Source organism: Galleria mellonella, unplaced genomic scaffold, assembly GCF_026898425.1.
Source record: "Galleria mellonella isolate WM207_F2 unplaced genomic scaffold, CSIRO_AGI_GalMel_v1 utg33, whole genome shotgun sequence".
Taxonomy (NCBI): domain Eukaryota; kingdom Metazoa; phylum Arthropoda; class Insecta; order Lepidoptera; family Pyralidae; genus Galleria; species Galleria mellonella.
This window is the reverse complement of record NW_026442079.1, coordinates 6,395,310-6,413,641: the sequence shown is the minus strand read 5'-3', so window position 1 is coordinate 6,413,641 and position 18,332 is coordinate 6,395,310. Positions and strand designations below refer to the sequence as shown.

At 31.6% G+C, this 18,332-nt stretch overlaps 2 protein-coding genes across 4 annotated transcripts; one reads left to right on the top strand and one right to left on the bottom strand.

Annotated features, from left to right (window-relative positions):
* The first annotated feature begins 2,690 nt into the window (after positions 1–2,690).
* Positions 2,691–11,699, top strand: LOC113521473 (T-cell acute lymphocytic leukemia protein 1 homolog). Of its 3 annotated transcripts, none has more exons than XM_031911604.2 (6): positions 2,691–2,823; positions 4,614–4,792; positions 5,311–5,416; positions 6,663–6,780; positions 8,706–8,796; positions 10,965–11,699. In XM_031911604.2, exons 1-6 carry the CDS (start codon positions 2,771–2,773, stop codon positions 11,081–11,083), a joined length of 666 nt encoding a protein of 221 aa, XP_031767464.1. In that variant the 5' UTR covers positions 2,691–2,770; the 3' UTR covers positions 11,084–11,699. The 3 variants fall into 3 exon arrangements, with proteins under 3 accessions (XP_031767464.1, XP_026762804.1, XP_031767463.1); XM_026907003.3 differs by having other exon boundaries at positions 5,311–5,431; positions 6,660–6,780; XM_031911603.2 differs by having other exon boundaries at positions 6,660–6,780; positions 10,965–11,697.
* A 989-nt stretch (positions 11,700–12,688) lies between these two features.
* LOC113519957 (palmitoyltransferase ZDHHC16) lies at positions 12,689–17,244 on the bottom strand. The gene is made up of 6 exons (XM_026905215.3): positions 16,923–17,244; positions 16,497–16,590; positions 15,555–15,702; positions 14,753–14,944; positions 14,005–14,260; positions 12,689–13,515 (listed from the first exon to the last, which is right to left on the bottom strand). The coding sequence occupies exons 2-6, from the start codon at positions 16,547–16,549 to the stop codon at positions 13,016–13,018; spliced, it is 1,149 nt and encodes a 382-aa protein (XP_026761016.1). The 5' UTR covers positions 16,550–16,590; positions 16,923–17,244; the 3' UTR covers positions 12,689–13,015.
* Between the last annotated feature and the right edge of the window lie 1,088 nt (positions 17,245–18,332).

The following is an 18,332-nucleotide window of genomic DNA, read 5'->3' as shown; positions in this document are numbered from 1 at the left end:
ACTAAACTACTGAACTGATTTTGATAACTTTTTTAAGTAACTAAATAAACTTCCTTTCCAATAAAGAAGTTTCCAATTCGGTTTATAAATAACGGAGTTATGAGGTAACAAACGTAAAAAAATACAATCCAATTGAAAACCTCCTCCTTTTAGAACTTAGCTGAAAAGCTAAATTGCTCATCAAAGAAAACCGACCTGTCAGTCGATGGTAACATAAAATAATCTCATGGGGGCATAGTTTTATCGAATCCATTTCCTTTCTCGAGAAGCATTTTCTCTTAGAAGCATGTATTTTACAATTGCTGTCAAGAACAGACCTCCATTCACCAATGGGAGGGAGAGAACGCAGGATCGATTCGCCGCCGACACTCCTACTTAAATTGGACAGGCGCGTAGAATAAGGCTGTGAAAATAATATTGTTCGGTTTTAATAAAACAAACAAAGAGATTGAAGAAACAATTGTGATTTGAAAATTTCAGGATCAAAATGTTTAATTGGTTGATTGACAAAAGAATTATTAATGTATTTCACAATGTGTTTCATAGAGCTCAATTGAGAACCAGAATGAAACAAAAAAATCTTTTTTATGAGTTAATAACCGTAAAAATAAAGGCTGGCTACGCACAAGCAACTCCTCTCATGATCTTCATGACTAGCGGTAGCTGCATTCTATCAGGTGGACCATCTGCTCGAAACAATAAAAAAAATCCTAATGCAAATAACAACATATTATTATTCAAACTCCAAAATAATGTTCTTATGAGAAAAGGACCAAAAAAATCGAAAAACAATATTTCGTTGTACGAGTAGTTAATATTGTTTCATTTGTATCATTTTAGCAAATGATTTTTAGATCAATTTTTACAAATGCAAGTGAAGAAATTCAATGGTGAATTACTTTATGGCTGTTATTGACAGCTCCTAAGGGGTATTTGTTTGGTAAGTGAAGGGTTGTATAACAAAGAGAAGATCGCGTCACAGTGGTTTTATAACAAGAGCAAAACAAAAAAAAATGTCTCTTGAATTTTCTTTATGTTTTCTTTTTTTGTTTTTGTAGATAAAAGGGAATGCTATGGTAGTTATAAATAATGTGACCTTTATAGGAAGATATGTGTGCATTAGCTTCTTTTTAAATCGTTATAATGTATCTTGTATATACTCCGATAATCCGATAAAAATAATAATATATAATGTTTCTATATAAGAACTTATAAATCATTATCGAAATATTTTTTTAATGAAGTGCCTACTCATTAATTTGGAGTTTACGGTATAGTTCCAGATATTTATCTCAAATAAAATACATAGTTATGAAAAATTAATCATATCATATTAGCTAAGCATATTAGAGGTACAATTTATTTATATGTCTTATTTACTTTATTAAATATATTTCTTGCATACTTAAATAAAAAATGGAACTGTAAGTTCTTAATATTGTTTTATTAATCTTTACAATGTTATATTCTTAGACGTTTATTGAAAGAGTGAAATGTACAAAAAATGAAATAAAAAATAAAAAAGGTGTACAATATGGTGGCTACCAGTACGTCAGCAATATGGCGCCCCACGGTGCGTATGTCTACCTATGAGCTGATGACGTCCAAGGGGGGCGAGGAGTGACGGCTATCGGGCGTCCACTGGTACCTTTTGCACTTAAAACACGCCTGTCAGTACATCGTTGTTAAGGCCCTTTATGGCAGTGGCGTAGGCAGCAGGTGATCTGGTAAGCCTCAGCGATTCTGGTGCAGCGGTTATACAGTCTCGTTCAATAATTTCTTTTCTTTTGTCATATATTTAATATTAAAGTTTACATAAAATTATTTATAAACTTTTCTAGAATGATGTAGTATCTCACTTCTGACACCATAAGGTATTTCTTAGACGTTTATTAGAAGAGTGAAATATAAATTATAAAATAGCAATGTAAAAAACATGTGCCATTTGGTGGCTGCTAGTACATCAGAAACAAATAGTAGTTGATAATAGTGAATGTTATGCAGAGTAATTATTAAAGTCCAAATTTGATGCTGTATTATGTAATGTATTGTTTTGTATTTTATTAATTAGCTGTAATTAAACATTTTTATACATACATACATAATTATTGTATAATGTAATAAATAATTGAAAATTAAACATATAATGTACCTGTATAAAATGGCCTACGAGTATATGTAGATAAATTCAATATATTATAATATTTGCATGCTATTTGATGTGGCGAAACATAATGGACAAATTATAAACTTTACAAATGCAACATCTTTTCTACAATGTTTCTAGCAAATAAATTTCATTTCATTTCAATTAAAATTAAATAAAATAGAAATATAAAATATCAGTATAACTAAATGTGGTGAATATTCGTTTTCTGCTTGATTATATTTGTCGATTCAATTGTCAGTAATGATTTTATAATATGAAAAATCTTTATAAACATAAGTTGCAAAGAAATTAATACACTGTTGTAAACGAATTTCGTTTAAGCTCCGCCTATTTCATTGGTTATTTCACCGGTACCTCCCACTGTGCAGGGGTTGAAGCTCTCGCGACCACATACATTGGTTTGTTACTATAAATTTGGTCTTTAATAAGGCCTAGTACGGTCGAGTCTGGCGCGTACTCTCACACTTCCAATTCAAGAACCCCACAGTGACGTATAAACGAAATGGCCACCCCTCGCGGTATAAAATTATTTACGCGTTCAAAATACGTTCAGTCTAATTCGAATATTAGTTAAGATAATTAGTGTTTTGTAAACAAGTCATGTCAGGAGCAAGAACGCAGTTAGCAGATTCATCTACATCTCCACCGTTGAGGTAAGTTATTGCACAGGTTTTTTTAACCAATTGAAATTTTCCGCCGAAATATAACTGTATTCTAAATATGTCGATGTAAATAGCAATTTTATTTAATAATTGTGTGCTCTTCTAAAGTTTTATTTAAATTTTATTACATTTTTAGATAGATCTAACATGTTTATGGCAATAAGCATGTTAGATCTATCTAAAAATGATAATTAATATTAATAAAATTATATTAGATAATAACATTTCAAAATGAAGTTACGTTAATTAAAAATCCCATTTTATCCTCTTACCGTTTGGATTTATACAAATTGGTAAATCTTTCACAAGTGTATTTTATCTATTTTAATTGATTGGAATTTATTAATTCATTGGAAGGTCGAAAAGAATATTATACTAACACAAGAAAGTGTTTAAATTAATAATAAATTAACTAACTTAATATAAAAATTAAGTTCTACTCAACTAATTATTTCATATTTGAATATTTTATTAACTCTTAGATATGGTATAAACATGTTGGAGACAATATAAAAATTTATAGGAAATATTTGTGGACTTCGTAGCATTTGAAAGTAGTAATAATAATAATAAAAGCAATAATCGTAAAAATAATTAAGATATGCCTAATTCTTTTTATCCATAATAATTCAGAAACTAACACTTCGGAAGATATAAGTTTCTTTCTTCTTATTTTTCATTCGATATTTTGTACGTGGATATATAATTGTTGGATAGTTCGATTATATTGAAGATATAAAATTTATGACCTTTTAACTGCTGATAATATAATCAGTAATATTGAAATATTAAAGAAAAATGTAGTTTAAGCATTACAGTCACAGATGATAGAGTAGATAATGTTAATGCATATTTTCTGAAACAACTATTATTATAATATTATTATAGATTATGTGAGAACCTGTATGCCAGTTATATAATGAATATTTGAGTGAAGAAGTCTTCAAGTAACCAAGTTAACTTTTTTTGTTTTATTTTATTTCTGTTTATTGTAGTAAAATAAGTAGTGTAAATAAACAGATAATTCCTTTTTTTATTTATTATGTAAGGACACAAACAGCTTCACAATAAGTATTACATAATTATATACAGGTATATTACTTGACATAAATTATCTTTTGAAGAAAAAAAGAAGATGTACTGTTTTATGAACCGATCTTTTACGAAATTTCACTAGAACGGGTAGAATGGATATTAGTCTATAATTTTCAACATCAATTTTGGAGCCTCCTTTATGCACATTTCAATGGTTTTGGAGATCAACGTAAACAAACATCATTAATCAAACAATTATACTAAATTATTGTATTATTACTACTCGATTTCAAGCGGGAATCACTTTTCCAAAAACACTAAAAAGTATTTTATTTATTTATAATCAAAAGTCCAAAACTGAAGTTCTATGCTTCTAGTTTTAATTATAACAAAATTATCATACAAACTTTCGTCCTATATTCATGCCTTGGGGAATAAATTTTTCAAAAACTAATAAACATATTAATTCTTATTTTGAACCAAGAGACTAAATCTAAAGTTTCACGTTTCTGACTTCTAAATGACAAAATCCTATTCAAACCCTTTTATATTCTTAGGGGATGAATTTTCTAAATATATTTCTTATTCTTCTACCTATATTAAATAAAGAACCTATCTGCAAAATTTCTAGATTAGAAATGCAGCAGTTTCAGCTGTGTGTTGATATATGTGTCAGTCAATCGATCAATCAGCCTCCTCTTTTATGTACATGCCTAAGATTCTGTTAAGAGAGCTGTTTGTTTCAGTGAAAATCGTCGGCTAGATTATAACTCTGGATTGAAGTTCTCATATGGCGATGGTTCTGATGACGAAGGCCCCTCACTGGCGTCCGAGCTGCCCTCGTGTGTGTACGCAGCTGCTAGAAGTAGGCTGCAATTACCGCTTGCTGCGTATGTACACCAACATACCAGACAACTGCATACAGGTAACTGGTGTTATTAATTAATTATAATGAAATAGTAACTTCGTCTAGATAACAGCGATCAACATATATTGGTTGGACACCAGTAAGAAATGATAAACTATGGAAGAGTCAGTTCGTCGTGATTTATTTGGACCATATAGAGGTCAATCCGATAGTATAGTCGTCATAGTCGTAGAATACTGACGGATCTTTATATGTAATCTTTGTCAGATTTGTCAGTATTCTACGACTATGACGATATATTGCTAGTAATGCGGTCTTTAATTCTTCTACTAATATGCCCCCGCCCCATCCACCTTTAATATAATACTAAGTTATATGTTTCAATACGATCAAAAATTCTAAGTCTCCGTATTCGGACACGATTTTGATATGAACGACTTTTATCTTCGGACCTAATTTCGCTCTGTAACATTTCATGGTAGAGTCAAGAATTTGGAATAGTACTAATTAATATTCTCTACAATTCCATGAATTGCATGTGTTATGTATATTGGATACAGTAAGTTGTTTAACAGATGTTTTACTGGAGACATCAGCAGAGCCCGAGTACCAGTGTAGTGGATCGCCGTACCGTGTGCAACGAGCCGCCGCGAACGTCCGCGAGCGTCGACGGATGCTGAGGTCCGGACCCAATGGGTATCCACTTATTGTTGCGGTCTTTTTATAGATCTCAATTTATTAGATAATAGTTTATACCCTTTACGAAGCTTTAAGAAATTCTTAGTTTTTTTTATTAAGTTATATTATCTCTAAGATAAATATGAAATTTGGTTACACCAGTTTATTTGCTGTTAGTTTTACCTTGCATGTTAAAGTGTAGCGTGCTGTAATGATTTTATAGTATACTAGCAACCAGCCCTGGCTTCGCTCGGGTCCTTTACAGAAAATTTAAAATAGCCTATGTTACTCCGAGGAGATGCAGTTTTCGCCAAAATTTGTTGAGTAGTTTTTGAGTTAAATCGTAACAAACAAAAATCAATCATCTTCCCGTTTCATTCGTGTAACGTAATATTAATTTACATTTATACTTTACCTAAACTTTTGGATCCCCACGGCTCGGACGCGAGGCGTAGGGTCAGGGGTCACCCGTGTGGCCCGGTCAAATCACGGCGACATGAAATTAATTTCGTTGCGCATTATTTTGATTTTGCTATATCTCCTAAGTTGTCAGTGTAAAGGAAAAAATAATTTTAATGAAATTCTAAAGCGAACTAATGTGTTTAAAATTTAGAATTAATACCATATTTGTGTAAATAGTTTTCCAATAACCACTTTATAATTGGCCATTTTTTAAAGTATTAAAATAGATGTAATATGTTAACCTTAAGAGATAAACATATGCCATTGCGGAGTTTTTCTGTAGAACTATATAAGATACACAACTCCATCTTACGTGGTGGATTCATTATTTTGTTATACTCGTTTCTGAAAAGATTCAGGCAGCGTTTTCATTGAAAGCTTCCAGACGGCTTATTTTTTCCGAAACCTCCAACAAATGGCATTATATTTTGTCTAGAAAAACTTAACAAATTATATATTAAACCTTTCCTTGAAAACCACTCTATCCATTGGTGAAAACAGCATGAAATTCGGTGCAGTAGTTTTTGAGTTTATCACGAACAGACAGATAGGCAGACGCGGTGGAGGACCTTGTTTTATAATTAATATGTTTTATAAGTTTACCTAAATGATGGCACCTCTTATAAATCAACTTGTGTTTTCTTGTCTATAGATTTTAAATTTTATGTCCAAGGAGCAAGATTTTAAAAACAAAGTGCATAGAATAGAAAGCGTAGAAACCAATTATTGTTCAAGCTAATTGGCACATCCAAGCTAAAACGTGCGTGTGATGTTCTGATTTTAGCAGTATAAACTCGGCGTTCGATGAACTGCGCGTGCACGTGCCGACGTTCCCTTATGAGAAAAGGCTCAGCAAAATCGACACGCTTCGGCTGGCTATCGCTTACATCGCTCTACTCAGGGAGGTATGTTTCACAGCCAACGTCTTTCTTTGCCAGAGGTTTTGTATAAACTCTTTATTGCGCACAAAAAAGATAGGTCAAGGTATATTTATACAAAATATGTAAAGACAAAAGGCGGCCTTGTCGCTAAGAGCAACCTCTTACAGATAACCTGTCTTAAACAGAAGGTAAGTACAAAGAGAAAGTAGGTGGTATAAATCAGACACAGTGAATACAAAAATAAAAACAAATAAAATGGATATTATCTATTATTGTAAATAACATTTATATAAAAATTAGACTAAATTACAAATATATACTAAATGACGGTTCCTTCCGACAGTCTATGGGAGAGGCTTGTTTAGCAGTGGGCAGGTAACGGCTGAGATGACGATGATGATACTAAATAAATCAAAGTAAATAATACGTAACAAACATCGAGACAGATTAGAGAGACAGTAATGAAAATTTACTTGACACTTAAATGAGGCAAGATAGATTTAAAAGTAAAATGTACACGAGATTTTAGATTTCCTTTGGGAACACGACCTTGAATACCTCGTCCAATTAGATGCAGTAGGTGGTTCTTATCTGATACAACTGTGTGAATAAACATACATACAAACAAATAGATATTCTAAAAATTAATGATTTGGCATTTATTGCTATTATCTTATTCCCTCACTAGGTTGTCGCCCTCTTCTTTGTAAACGTGGTGGTAGAATTGGAAATCCCAATTAAGTAGACCATCTCTAGATGGCCTATCAAGATAAAATATAGATCAGATTTAAGTTAAACCTTTAGGAACATAACTGTAAAAACCGCTTCCAATTTGGTGCAGTGCAGTGCAATGTTCGCGTTAAGCCAGAACAAACATTAAGGCAGAGAGATAGAAAAAAATTCTATAAATGATTGTTTTTTCTTTATTAGACTTATTAAGACTTCTCATTAGTATGAAAATTATCCTTCTAAAATCCTTATTAATGAGACAAATTGATACTTTTCTTAATTATCTCCCATGTACAAACATTGTTCAGTTACTATCTTATTATATTAGTAAGAAGTAAGATATATTTTTTTTTATTATCTCAAATGTATAGATATCTAGTTACATTGTAACATCTACTTAAAAAATGACTAAAACAATGTTCCAAATACAGCAGCAGCAATCCCTATGTACCTATATACCTGACCTATATTGTTGTCGTGCGTTTCACCGTATTGTCCAAAAATTTAGAAAAGTTGCAGTAATTAAAATTACTTATAAGAATAAATGTTTTGCGTGGAAGTATATGCAAATGCTATAGCCGTGCTAATTACTCGTAGCATCATCTTCAGGTTTTATCTTCGGCGCGTATGAAATGTATCTACCTACCTTTTTGTTGTTTAATGTCATAGGTTACAGCTAAATACATTTTATGATAATATAATAGGAAATAAGAAGACATTGTAATCCATTAAACTGGGCTCGACTGTCTTCAATACTCCTTTTTATCTCTAGTATGGAAAGGAAGAAAAAAGAATCATTTGTGTTTAAATAGTTACTTGATAGTGATAATTATTGTAAAAATCTAAACAGCCTAAAACACAGGGGTTTAAATTTGAAATTTTGACAGTTGATGCATCATATGATGTGATGTTTGTATGAATAAAACGAATTTCTTTAGCGTATTAACAACGATAAATCTATATACGTATATAAATATACGTGTGCAAAGAAAAGTAATAATGCTGTTATATACTTCTGTGTAACTAGAATGAAATTTTATGCTGCTTTCTTTGAAACCCCCACACTTCGATACAACCATTTATTCTTTACTTATATTAACTTACACGCGAGCTAAATCATTGATAACAGTTAGTATTAGTATAAAAATTCGAAAACTATATTAAAAGACACCAGTAAAATGTGTTTGAGGAACATAATTTAAAAAATAAACAACTTTCAGGTATTGGACGCCGATTACGATCCCCTGACTTATGTAGAAAAATGTTTACGAGGAGAAATCAAAGCTGATCGAGCACACTGGAACACAAGTGGTGAACAAACTTTTATATTTATATTTGTTCGCATAACTAGAATAAAAAGTAGCCTATATTTTTCTCCATCTCAGTACTATTACAACAAACAAACTTAATTTTACATCAATACATATAATAGTATACAACAAAGTCGTTTACCGCCGTCTGTACTCTTAGGTACAGCTTTCAAAAAACGAAAGGCATTTTATTCGATTTTCATCAATAGACAGAGTGATTCAAGAAAAAGGTATTGTATAATATAATATATAATATTATATTGGGGAAAAGCCGAGAATTTTAAAGATTTATATGTGATGCGTAAAAATAAATATTGTTATGCGCTTATATGCAGACGCTGGTTAAACCTTACGAGATAGATTTTTTTTGGGTGAAAATGGCATGGTAATCTCGCCTGCGCTATCGGTATACATTGGCGGGTACCAGTGAGAGGTGATAGGTGAGGATGAAAAGGCAGGTCAGTTAACCCATCGTGATGAATTCAACGATAAATTAGTCACGATAGTTTCCAGGGAAAACCGCGTGAAGGTCGACCGGATAAGATATACTGATAGTAATGGGGACTAAGCTCTCCATTGCCAATAATCCCTTCCCCCCTACGAGATAGATTAAAGTAATGTACCCACTATAGAATTGCATATCTTAAAAAGATCTACAAAAAGTCTATGATAATATATCTCCATCTCCTAAGGATAAGTAACCATTATTATTATTTAAATACTACAAAGTGGTAGCGGGTAATACATTAATATCAACATTATACCCGTACTAAGCCAGAACAGTAGCTAATTTATAATAATAATAAAGATAAATTAATGGATTGATACTTGAATAAACTTTTATATTTGATAACCTTCGGGCCTCTGAAGATGTGGCCAATTTAGAAAACGAACTTTAAATAAATAAATATTACAGGTAAATATGACACTAACAAAATAAAATCGTTATGGTCTAAATGATATCTACTTATAGTTATCATTTATTTTAAATCTCTCAAAAAAACAAGACTCAAAATATACCCTTGTTATAACAGTCTAGCTTAAATACTATATACCTTAATTTGAAACATTCATTCGCAAATATTTCGTAGTTAAAATTATAAAATAGTGGAAAGTAATATAAATAAGGATTTCAATTTTTATTTGTAATGAATAAACTTACAAGGAATACTAAACCGATTTTAAAAGTTCCTTTACCTAGTTATAGAATGCCACAGAGTCAGAGAGTAACATGAGCTGTATATTATTAAAACAATAATAAACTTGCGAGATAGCCATGGCCAACTTATTTAACTCTAGTAAATAGAGTTAAATAAGTTTGATATGGAATGGTAACTCTGCTACGTTATCAGAAAAGGCTGACGGAATACCAGGAAATATTAATACGTGAAGATGAAGTTAGGCTACATGGTTTATCGTGACGCATTCATCAGGACTACACCATGACGGTTTCCAGAGCGGACCACACGGAGATACATTTCAGATGACTTAAGAGTGGAAAAAAGGATTGTTAGCAATGGAGTTTAACAGCCCAATTACCAGCAATACACCCTATCGTGTCGACCTCCTCGCAGTTTCATCTAGAAACTACAATGGTTAATAATTATTGAATTAGTAACGATGGGCTAGTTGACTTACTTACATCCTAGGCCATACAAGACTTAGACTACGGCTCGCACTAACTCTGATCCTGAGGTCACTGATGCAAAGCGGAAATTAAACGCTGTTTCGAGGCACAGTGAAAGATTAATCGTCAGAGCCAAATTTAAATCTGTGGGCAAAATTGATAGGCAGCTATCAAGCCTTCCTTTTGGTAATCATGCTTTCTGGTCGCTTGCTAAAGCCGCCCAAGGAAACTTTTGCCCATCGTTTTTTCCACCACTTCGGGAACCGAATTGGACAGCAGTGCTAAAGGGAAAGCCGACCTATTTGGTAATCTCTTTGCCTCGAACTCCCTCTAACTACTGGCCCCCAGCCAGCGTATATACTGATGGCAAAGGTGCGATTATTACTTCATTTTCTCTCATTGATATAACCTGCGTGAATATATCTTATACATATTGCTAACAATAAGTCCTTTTGATTTCATTACTAACATCCTTTACTTCTCGCTAATATAATATTGTTCTGTATTATTTGATATTTATAAATACCATTAATATTTTTTAGATCTAACAGCAAGACTTTCGTGGATTAATTGGGAAAATCTCGGCGTGAATCCACAACGAAGAAGCGTCCTTACTTCGCTCGCACTCAGTTCCGACAATTTACAATATTCGCATAATTAGTCACGAAGAATACATTATCCCATTATTTAGTAGTTGCTTTAGAATTTTTTTTTTTTTTTATAAACCTGAAATTCTTTTAGGGGATTGTTCTATTAGTTTGAAACATTATGTCGAAAATGATAAAAAATTCTGAGTCCCCAAGACATGTTTGACGCGTCCAATTGTCAAATTACTATGAAAGGCTTGAAATTTTTTGTCATTTTCTATCAATAAAAATAAATTCAATGACTGATAAACTGACAGAAAATAATATTGTAATATTTTTATTATGAATAACAGAATACACTCAATCTAGTCAAAGTGGTGCAATATAGACTTAAGATAACATGTTTAGGTATATGTTTATTTATTATAACAAATAAGTCGATTATAATATATAAGTGGAGAAATATTAGCAATATAATCATAGTAGAATGTTGATAACAAGATGAAGTATAAATAAATATGCAAGTTAGTGTTTGTTTTATTGTCTTTAATCATATTTACCTTAGCAATGGCAATACTTAAGTTAGGTGAAGTAGATGAAATAATTATTATGCCCAGGCTGTTCATGTTCCTATGAGCCATTTTCCATATGCCACCTTTACCTTTCTAAGTAGTTTAAAAAATACTAAAGAGACAAAGTATACTTACACAAGTATTTTGTACTTACAAATTAACAATAAATGAACATGCAATTGTATTATAGTATTTTTTTTTTGTAATCCTAGGAATCGTAAACAAGGTGACGACGCCACGTCAGATGAAAATCGATAATAATTTTCTAGACAATGAATTTTGCTCTCTGACCTTTTCTGCATCCAATTCTACAATGTTATTTTAGCGGATTTTATCTGCCCACCCACTTTTTAAAGTTAAATTTAAATTCCACAATGGGGTCGATTCAGAGGCACCATTTCTTTAAAGCTATCTATAAAATTAAAAAGGTCGCGCCAGGTTTCCATATGAAATTTGCACTCGCATCTTTGTTGGCATTGGTGCCTTTAATATAGTGCTAATTGTAGGAAATAATTTTTGGCCAACTATCATACCCTTTTATTACCATTTTATTTATTTTTGAAAAATGGGGGTTGCAACTCTCTCTATAAAATTATTTTGCTACGTAAATTCGGTAAATATTTCAATGCAACTGAAGAGCCTAGTTTCACATCATCATCATTGAAAAAAATAGGAGTGGTTTTTAGTGCCTATTTCTGGATGCTATTGTACGTATCGAACTATAATATATAATAATTATATAGATGTGTGATGAAATGTATGTGATGTAGAAATAAAAAATTCTATTAAGCAGGCACATAGTGTATTCGAGCCAATCTAATAAAAACCTCTTGATTCTACATAAAAAAAACAACATATTTAATAAAATTAATAACATTTGTTTTTTTTTTTTATTTTTTAAACGTAAACGTCCCAACTTCAGTTTCAGCTGACTTAAAAAAAAGTAAGTTTTCAATTCAGTTGTATTTCCTCATAACACCATCAATTCTAAACCAATGTGAAAAATTTATCAAAATCAGTTCGTTAGTTTAGTTTTAAAATAAAAATAACTGATTTTGTTACATTTGAACTCGCTACTTACTAAGGAATCACATAAATAGACAGCTATACAGTTTTATGTATCTTTATTCGTTTTAAAATACAATGCAATAGGAATGTGATACTTAAAAACTGCTTACAAAATTAAAACAATAATCTATTTCAATAAATTTATACTATAAAGTATTCCTTAATCGTGAGCGGTATGGCTGGATATTTTTCGGTGTACAGTTTTGTTCATCATAACAGAACACATTGATTTGATGCTACAATATACAAGAATCCGCGTACATATGACATGTCATACACAAAAGAATATTTTATCCTCTGCGGATTATATGTGATCTCTAGAAGCCTTTAAAGTTAGATTTCGACATAAATATTATTAGAAAAAAATTAAGGCCAATCTTCTGAAACGTTGTGAACTGTATGCCATGTCAAACCATTACCTGCTGGTTTATGTATGGAAGGAAATAAAACATTCTTTACAAACGTCCTGCCTTGAGTGAGGCCAAGGAATAACTTCCAATTTTTTCTTCTCCCGAAATTGTATGGATTTCTGAAAGATTTCTGAGTTTTGCGTATAGTTGCGTTTATATGCGCTTCGACGCTTGTTTCGCCCCTGCTAATATTCTTGCCATGCATCACGGATAATACTCCAAGTGCAAATAGCACAGACAAACATGTGACAGCCATGAAAATGACCGCTTTCCGTTTCCATGGGTGTGCACATATGCGTTGTGTCTCTGTTATTGGAGGGACGGGTAAGTTGTGTTCACGTGGAAAGTTTATAGAATCATATTCAACAATCACTTTCACTGGCACCAGAGCTCCCGTTTGGTTCAATCGTACTGGATGTCCAATCAAATCCGGATCATTGTTTGGGATTATACCACCTGAAATAAAAAAAAAATACATCTTAACCTTCTACTAAAATTATAACATGAAATTGAAATTAGCAGTATTAAGAGAGTGTCCTATCAGTAAAACTAAATAATTTACTGTCATTTAATATAAGCAAACGCAGTGTAGGACGACCCCCCAATAGATGGAGTGACGACCTCAAATGCATTGCAGGTAGACAGTAGATACAGGTGGCTCAGGACCGTTCCTTATGGCAGTCTATGGGAGAGGCCTATGTTCAGCAGTGGACAGATAATGGCTGAGATGATGATCATGAATCTAACATTAACTGAGAGATTACACGATGATGAAACAACCGCTATGATATAGTGGTGGGTACGTTGCTTTGCATGAATGAGGTCCTCAGTTCAATTTCCAGTTGGGTTATTTCAGGAAACTAACTTTTCTGACTGAAACTAAATTGGCTCGAGTTTGGGTATTGAGTTTTTAAATAAAAAAGAATGTTTATTTGAATGATTTACCTGTGTCATTTAACCAGAGTACTTGATATCCTATATCAATGCCAGCAATAATGACGAAAGTCACTCCTGCTACCATGTACACCATGTAAAGAAAGAAATGCCGAGCGTTATAGTATCCTACGCAGTTATTAAGCCATGGGCAGTGGTGATCCATGGCCAAGATGCATCGGTCGCACACAGAGCAGTGGTGGGTGCGTGGTGGCTTAGGAGATATGCATTTTTTGCATATACTGGCAGCCTCTGATATCATTGCGCCCTAAATAATCAATCAATTAAAATTCATTTCACAAGGTAATAATTGGTGGTAATAGCAAAATACGTAAATAAGGGGAGAGAAGGGACAATGTTCAGTAGTGGACAATTAAAAGCTGATATGATGAACCTTCTAATTGTTTGAGACTAATAAGAAGCCTAGATGAGATTTCTAACCTCTACACTAAGTGCAGTCCAATCAGATGACAAAATTAAGTTAATATTGTCTGTATTATCTTAATTTTATAGGCTTACATTTATATAAAAAAATACATTTATGTAATAATTAAAATAACCTCACACCAACAAAACCTAAAAAAACCAAAGTGGTTTACATTCCTAACATTCTTATAATATATTTCTTATATATAAAATTTTAAATACGGGCAAAGATCAAACTTTAATACCTACTTGTTCATAGATTATATCACTACATAAAATTTATTTCATAATAATCATAGGGATTTTTATTCATATTAAAAGAAGTATAACTTACATGAGGTGGATATCCAGGCGGAGTAATAACACCCATAACATAGTGAAACACTATGTTTAACAGCAACCAATTCCCAAAAACAACTAAGAATACAGCAGTGTACGGACAACGCTGCCACCAGTATGGTAGCCCCACCCAATAAGCTATCATCACCACAGCTGTAGTCAACACACTCACACAGAAAACAAATACCTGTAATGAATAAATACATGTATTATTTTTTATTATTTCTTCCAACTTTTATTTTAAAAGGAATTGTTAGTAGAGAGGTCCATCAGCCTCATTAATAATAATATACCTTTTCAGGTTGGAAATCAACATGGATGATTTTTTAATTCATCACAATGATTAGTTCATTGTGATGAATTAAAAAATACTAATCTACTTTCATCCTCACCTATTATCTTTCACTGCTGCATGGCAGGTTTATATTAATAATGCAAGTGGGATTACCATTACATTTTGATCCATTATGAAGAAGACATATTTTTCATAAATAAAAAATGTGAAATCACCATTTCTGGTAATATTTCTTAAATCTACTATTATCAACGACTATAAGACTGATAGTGGTCTGAAAAAAGAATTGTTTTCTTTACACCAATAAAGGTTAATAGTATGTTATATTTTAATATGTTCTACAGTGTACCAAATTTCATTAAAATCTGTGCAGCTAAACAAAAATCATTGAAAAAAAAAATATTTGTACATATTAAAATAAATTATAACATTTTATCTGTAAATCTTTTTTGGTTTATGAGGGTAACAATAAAAGATTGAAAAGATGAATGAATTTATATACCTTCCCTAAATATTTGGCGAAGTTGTCAACAAACCAAAATATTGGCTCTAACAAAAAGTCTATTGCATAACTCTGACTCATGTGCTCATTGTAAGTGAGGGATCTTACAGTTAAAACTGCTTCTGAGTACTTCCATAAGATGAAAAATCTGTAATAAATTAATGTAGTTAAAACAAATTAATGTAATTATTTTATATAGTTCTAAATCACACAATAACAATGTGACAATAAAAAGCATACAAAGGAGACACTGTGTTATTTGTTGTGTATCACACTATGTTATCTAGCAGAAAACTGAGGAAAGCTCATTAGATGATTAGAGTACTAGACAAATGACCATGAAAAAAACTCAAACAAATACAAACATACACACTCATGAATACTCAACCTACAGAAGGTGTAAGTGTGTTGAACTGCTACACCACCATAGTTGTAGACTAAAATCAAATACACTATTGGGACTTAACATGATTCAGTTACAGGTAAAGGGTTCCTACATACCTGATTTTTATTGGCAATCTAGATCCACCCTACACACCACACTTATAGTATCAACACTGTGTTTAAACCAATTATCACATATCTTATGTATATTAATCACTGAGTTCCATGCTATGGAAAGCCTACATTCATTATCTTTATTGAAAATTTTCAAACATTTTCTAATAACAATTGCTTCATGTACTATCTAAGAATAATAGTGATGCTCCCGATAGTCCTAATAGTGTATCAAAAATGTGTCAAGAATTAACTACATAGAACATTATATACTTATAACATGTTTATTATAGCAAAGAGCAGATTTTGGCGTAATATATATTAAACAATGAAACTATTAGTAAATAAACAATTACTAAAATAAAACCAGCTAAACAATTTTAGAAATTAGCAGGAACAAATACTATGGCATAGGATTATATATTAAAATTAAACAGCACTTACTTTATTTGTTGGTAAATACCTCTGCTTCGAAATTTCCATCGTATCACTACCATTTTATTTTTTATTTCTCAAAATGTCTCTATATTGTTAATGTCTGAAATATATACATACAATATTTAATGTTAATTAAAACATAAATTATATCTTGAGTAAAAAAAAATCACAGTAAATCACTATATAATAAACATAAAATTATTATGATTAGTTAGTGTAACAAAAATATTATTTTGTTACTAATGATTCAAAATTTAAAATCAACATTGACTACCAAGGACTGAATAGACTAATGGACTGGAAAAGAAGGAAAACATAGCATACTTTTAATTCAGGTTAATTATATAATTATTCTTTGTCTCCTGGTCATGGAGACAAAGTTGCGAACAGATGCAGTAATTACAAAATCATGCTGCAAAACGCATAACTTACCATATATTTGATTAAATTACATTTTATTTTTAAACTGATTAATACTTCAATTAAGTTTTATTACATTTCAATTCAACTGCTCGGCTAGACAATATTAAAATAACTTTTATCTAATTATCATATTTTCGTATAGAATCCTCAAAAAATCCTTTTTATTATAAATTATCGATCTTTAATAAATAATATACATATCAACGTTTAGGTACATAAAATATGTACTAAGATTTATTAACTCTAAAGGAGATATAATATGGATAATTTATAATTAAAATAAATTATAAAGATTATAATAGGTTATTTTCTATTATTTATAAAGAAAAATATTAAAAAACAAACACTAAATTGATTGACGTAACTGCTAGCTGACTGACGTACCGATTTGATTGATGCGTATTACTGCACGTAAGATATGGGATATATGAGTATTTAACATTAATAAATCGTGAAATAAATAAAAATATTAATAAATCAATAATTTTAAATATTGTTTTGATATGAATACAAAAATTTCACAAAGATTGGAATAATACAATATATAAAGCCCATATCGATTAATTTTATTGATCGCTAGTTACCTTTATTAGCCCATGACTTCATATGCGTACATTCTGTTTAGTAGTATAAGAAGAAAAAGCAATGAAATATATCACAATTAGTTAATCTCTAAAATAGTTTATCTAAATGCAGTTTAAAAAACATTTTGCTTGTGTGTATCCGTAGTCGCCGTGTCGATCCCAGCATAGAATGGGCCACTTCTTTCTTTCCCGTAGATGTAAGGGGCGACTAAAGTAACTTATAGTATGACAACTTATATACTTTTCTCTTAATACATTCCTAAAGCCTAACTGCGATTGCCAATCGGCCTGCTGTTGGCAAGCGAGACACCGCATGCCGATGGCGGTGCAAGAAACAATGGCAACATTGTTTTTGGGTCCCTAACTCGGGTTCCGGAAGCGGCGGAATGTTTAATCTACAGAAGCAATGACTCGTAGTGTCCCTTCTGCGTATTTGTTACCATTCATTTGTTTATAATGATAAAGACACGTGTGAAACGAGTGCTCCACCGTTGCCCTTGATTTTAGCCCATTCGTCGAGTGAACCGTACAGCGAATACTTGTGCGCGATTGTGAAGTATAAAATTCTTATTGGGTCACGAACTTAAACATCTAATTTAGTGTTCTTTTAAGCAGATTTCTTATGTTGTTAATAAATTATTATTTTAAGTTACTTGTTCCTTGTATTTAACACTGCCAAGTGTGGCAACTACTAATAAAATTTTGGGGGTTTTGAGGGAGGTTTATGTCCAGCAGTGGACAGTTAAAGACTGTTATGATGATGATGATGATCAACAATAATATAACTCATCAATTGGCACCGCCTTCAAACAGATTTTCTCCTTTGAATTAAAAA

Coding starts and splice junctions, on each gene's coding strand:
- LOC113519957 (XM_026905215.3), bottom strand. CDS start 16,549: ATGGTAGTGATACGATGGAAATTTCGAAGCAGAGGTATTTACCAACAA. Junction 15,703..16,496: donor GGTATTTACCAACAAATAAA/GTAAGTGCTGTT, acceptor AATTTATTACAG/ATTTTTCATCTTATGGAAGT. Junction 14,945..15,554: donor TCGCCAAATATTTAGGGAAG/GTATATAAATTC, acceptor TATTCATTACAG/GTATTTGTTTTCTGTGTGAG.
- LOC113521473 (XM_026907003.3), top strand. CDS start 2,771: ATGTCAGGAGCAAGAACGCAGTTAGCAGATTCATCTACATCTCCACCG. Junction 4,793..5,310: donor TACCAGACAACTGCATACAG/GTAACTGGTGTT, acceptor GTTGTTTAACAG/ATGTTTTACTGGAGACATCA. Junction 5,432..6,659: donor CTGAGGTCCGGACCCAATGG/GTATCCACTTAT, acceptor TTCTGATTTTAG/CAGTATAAACTCGGCGTTCG.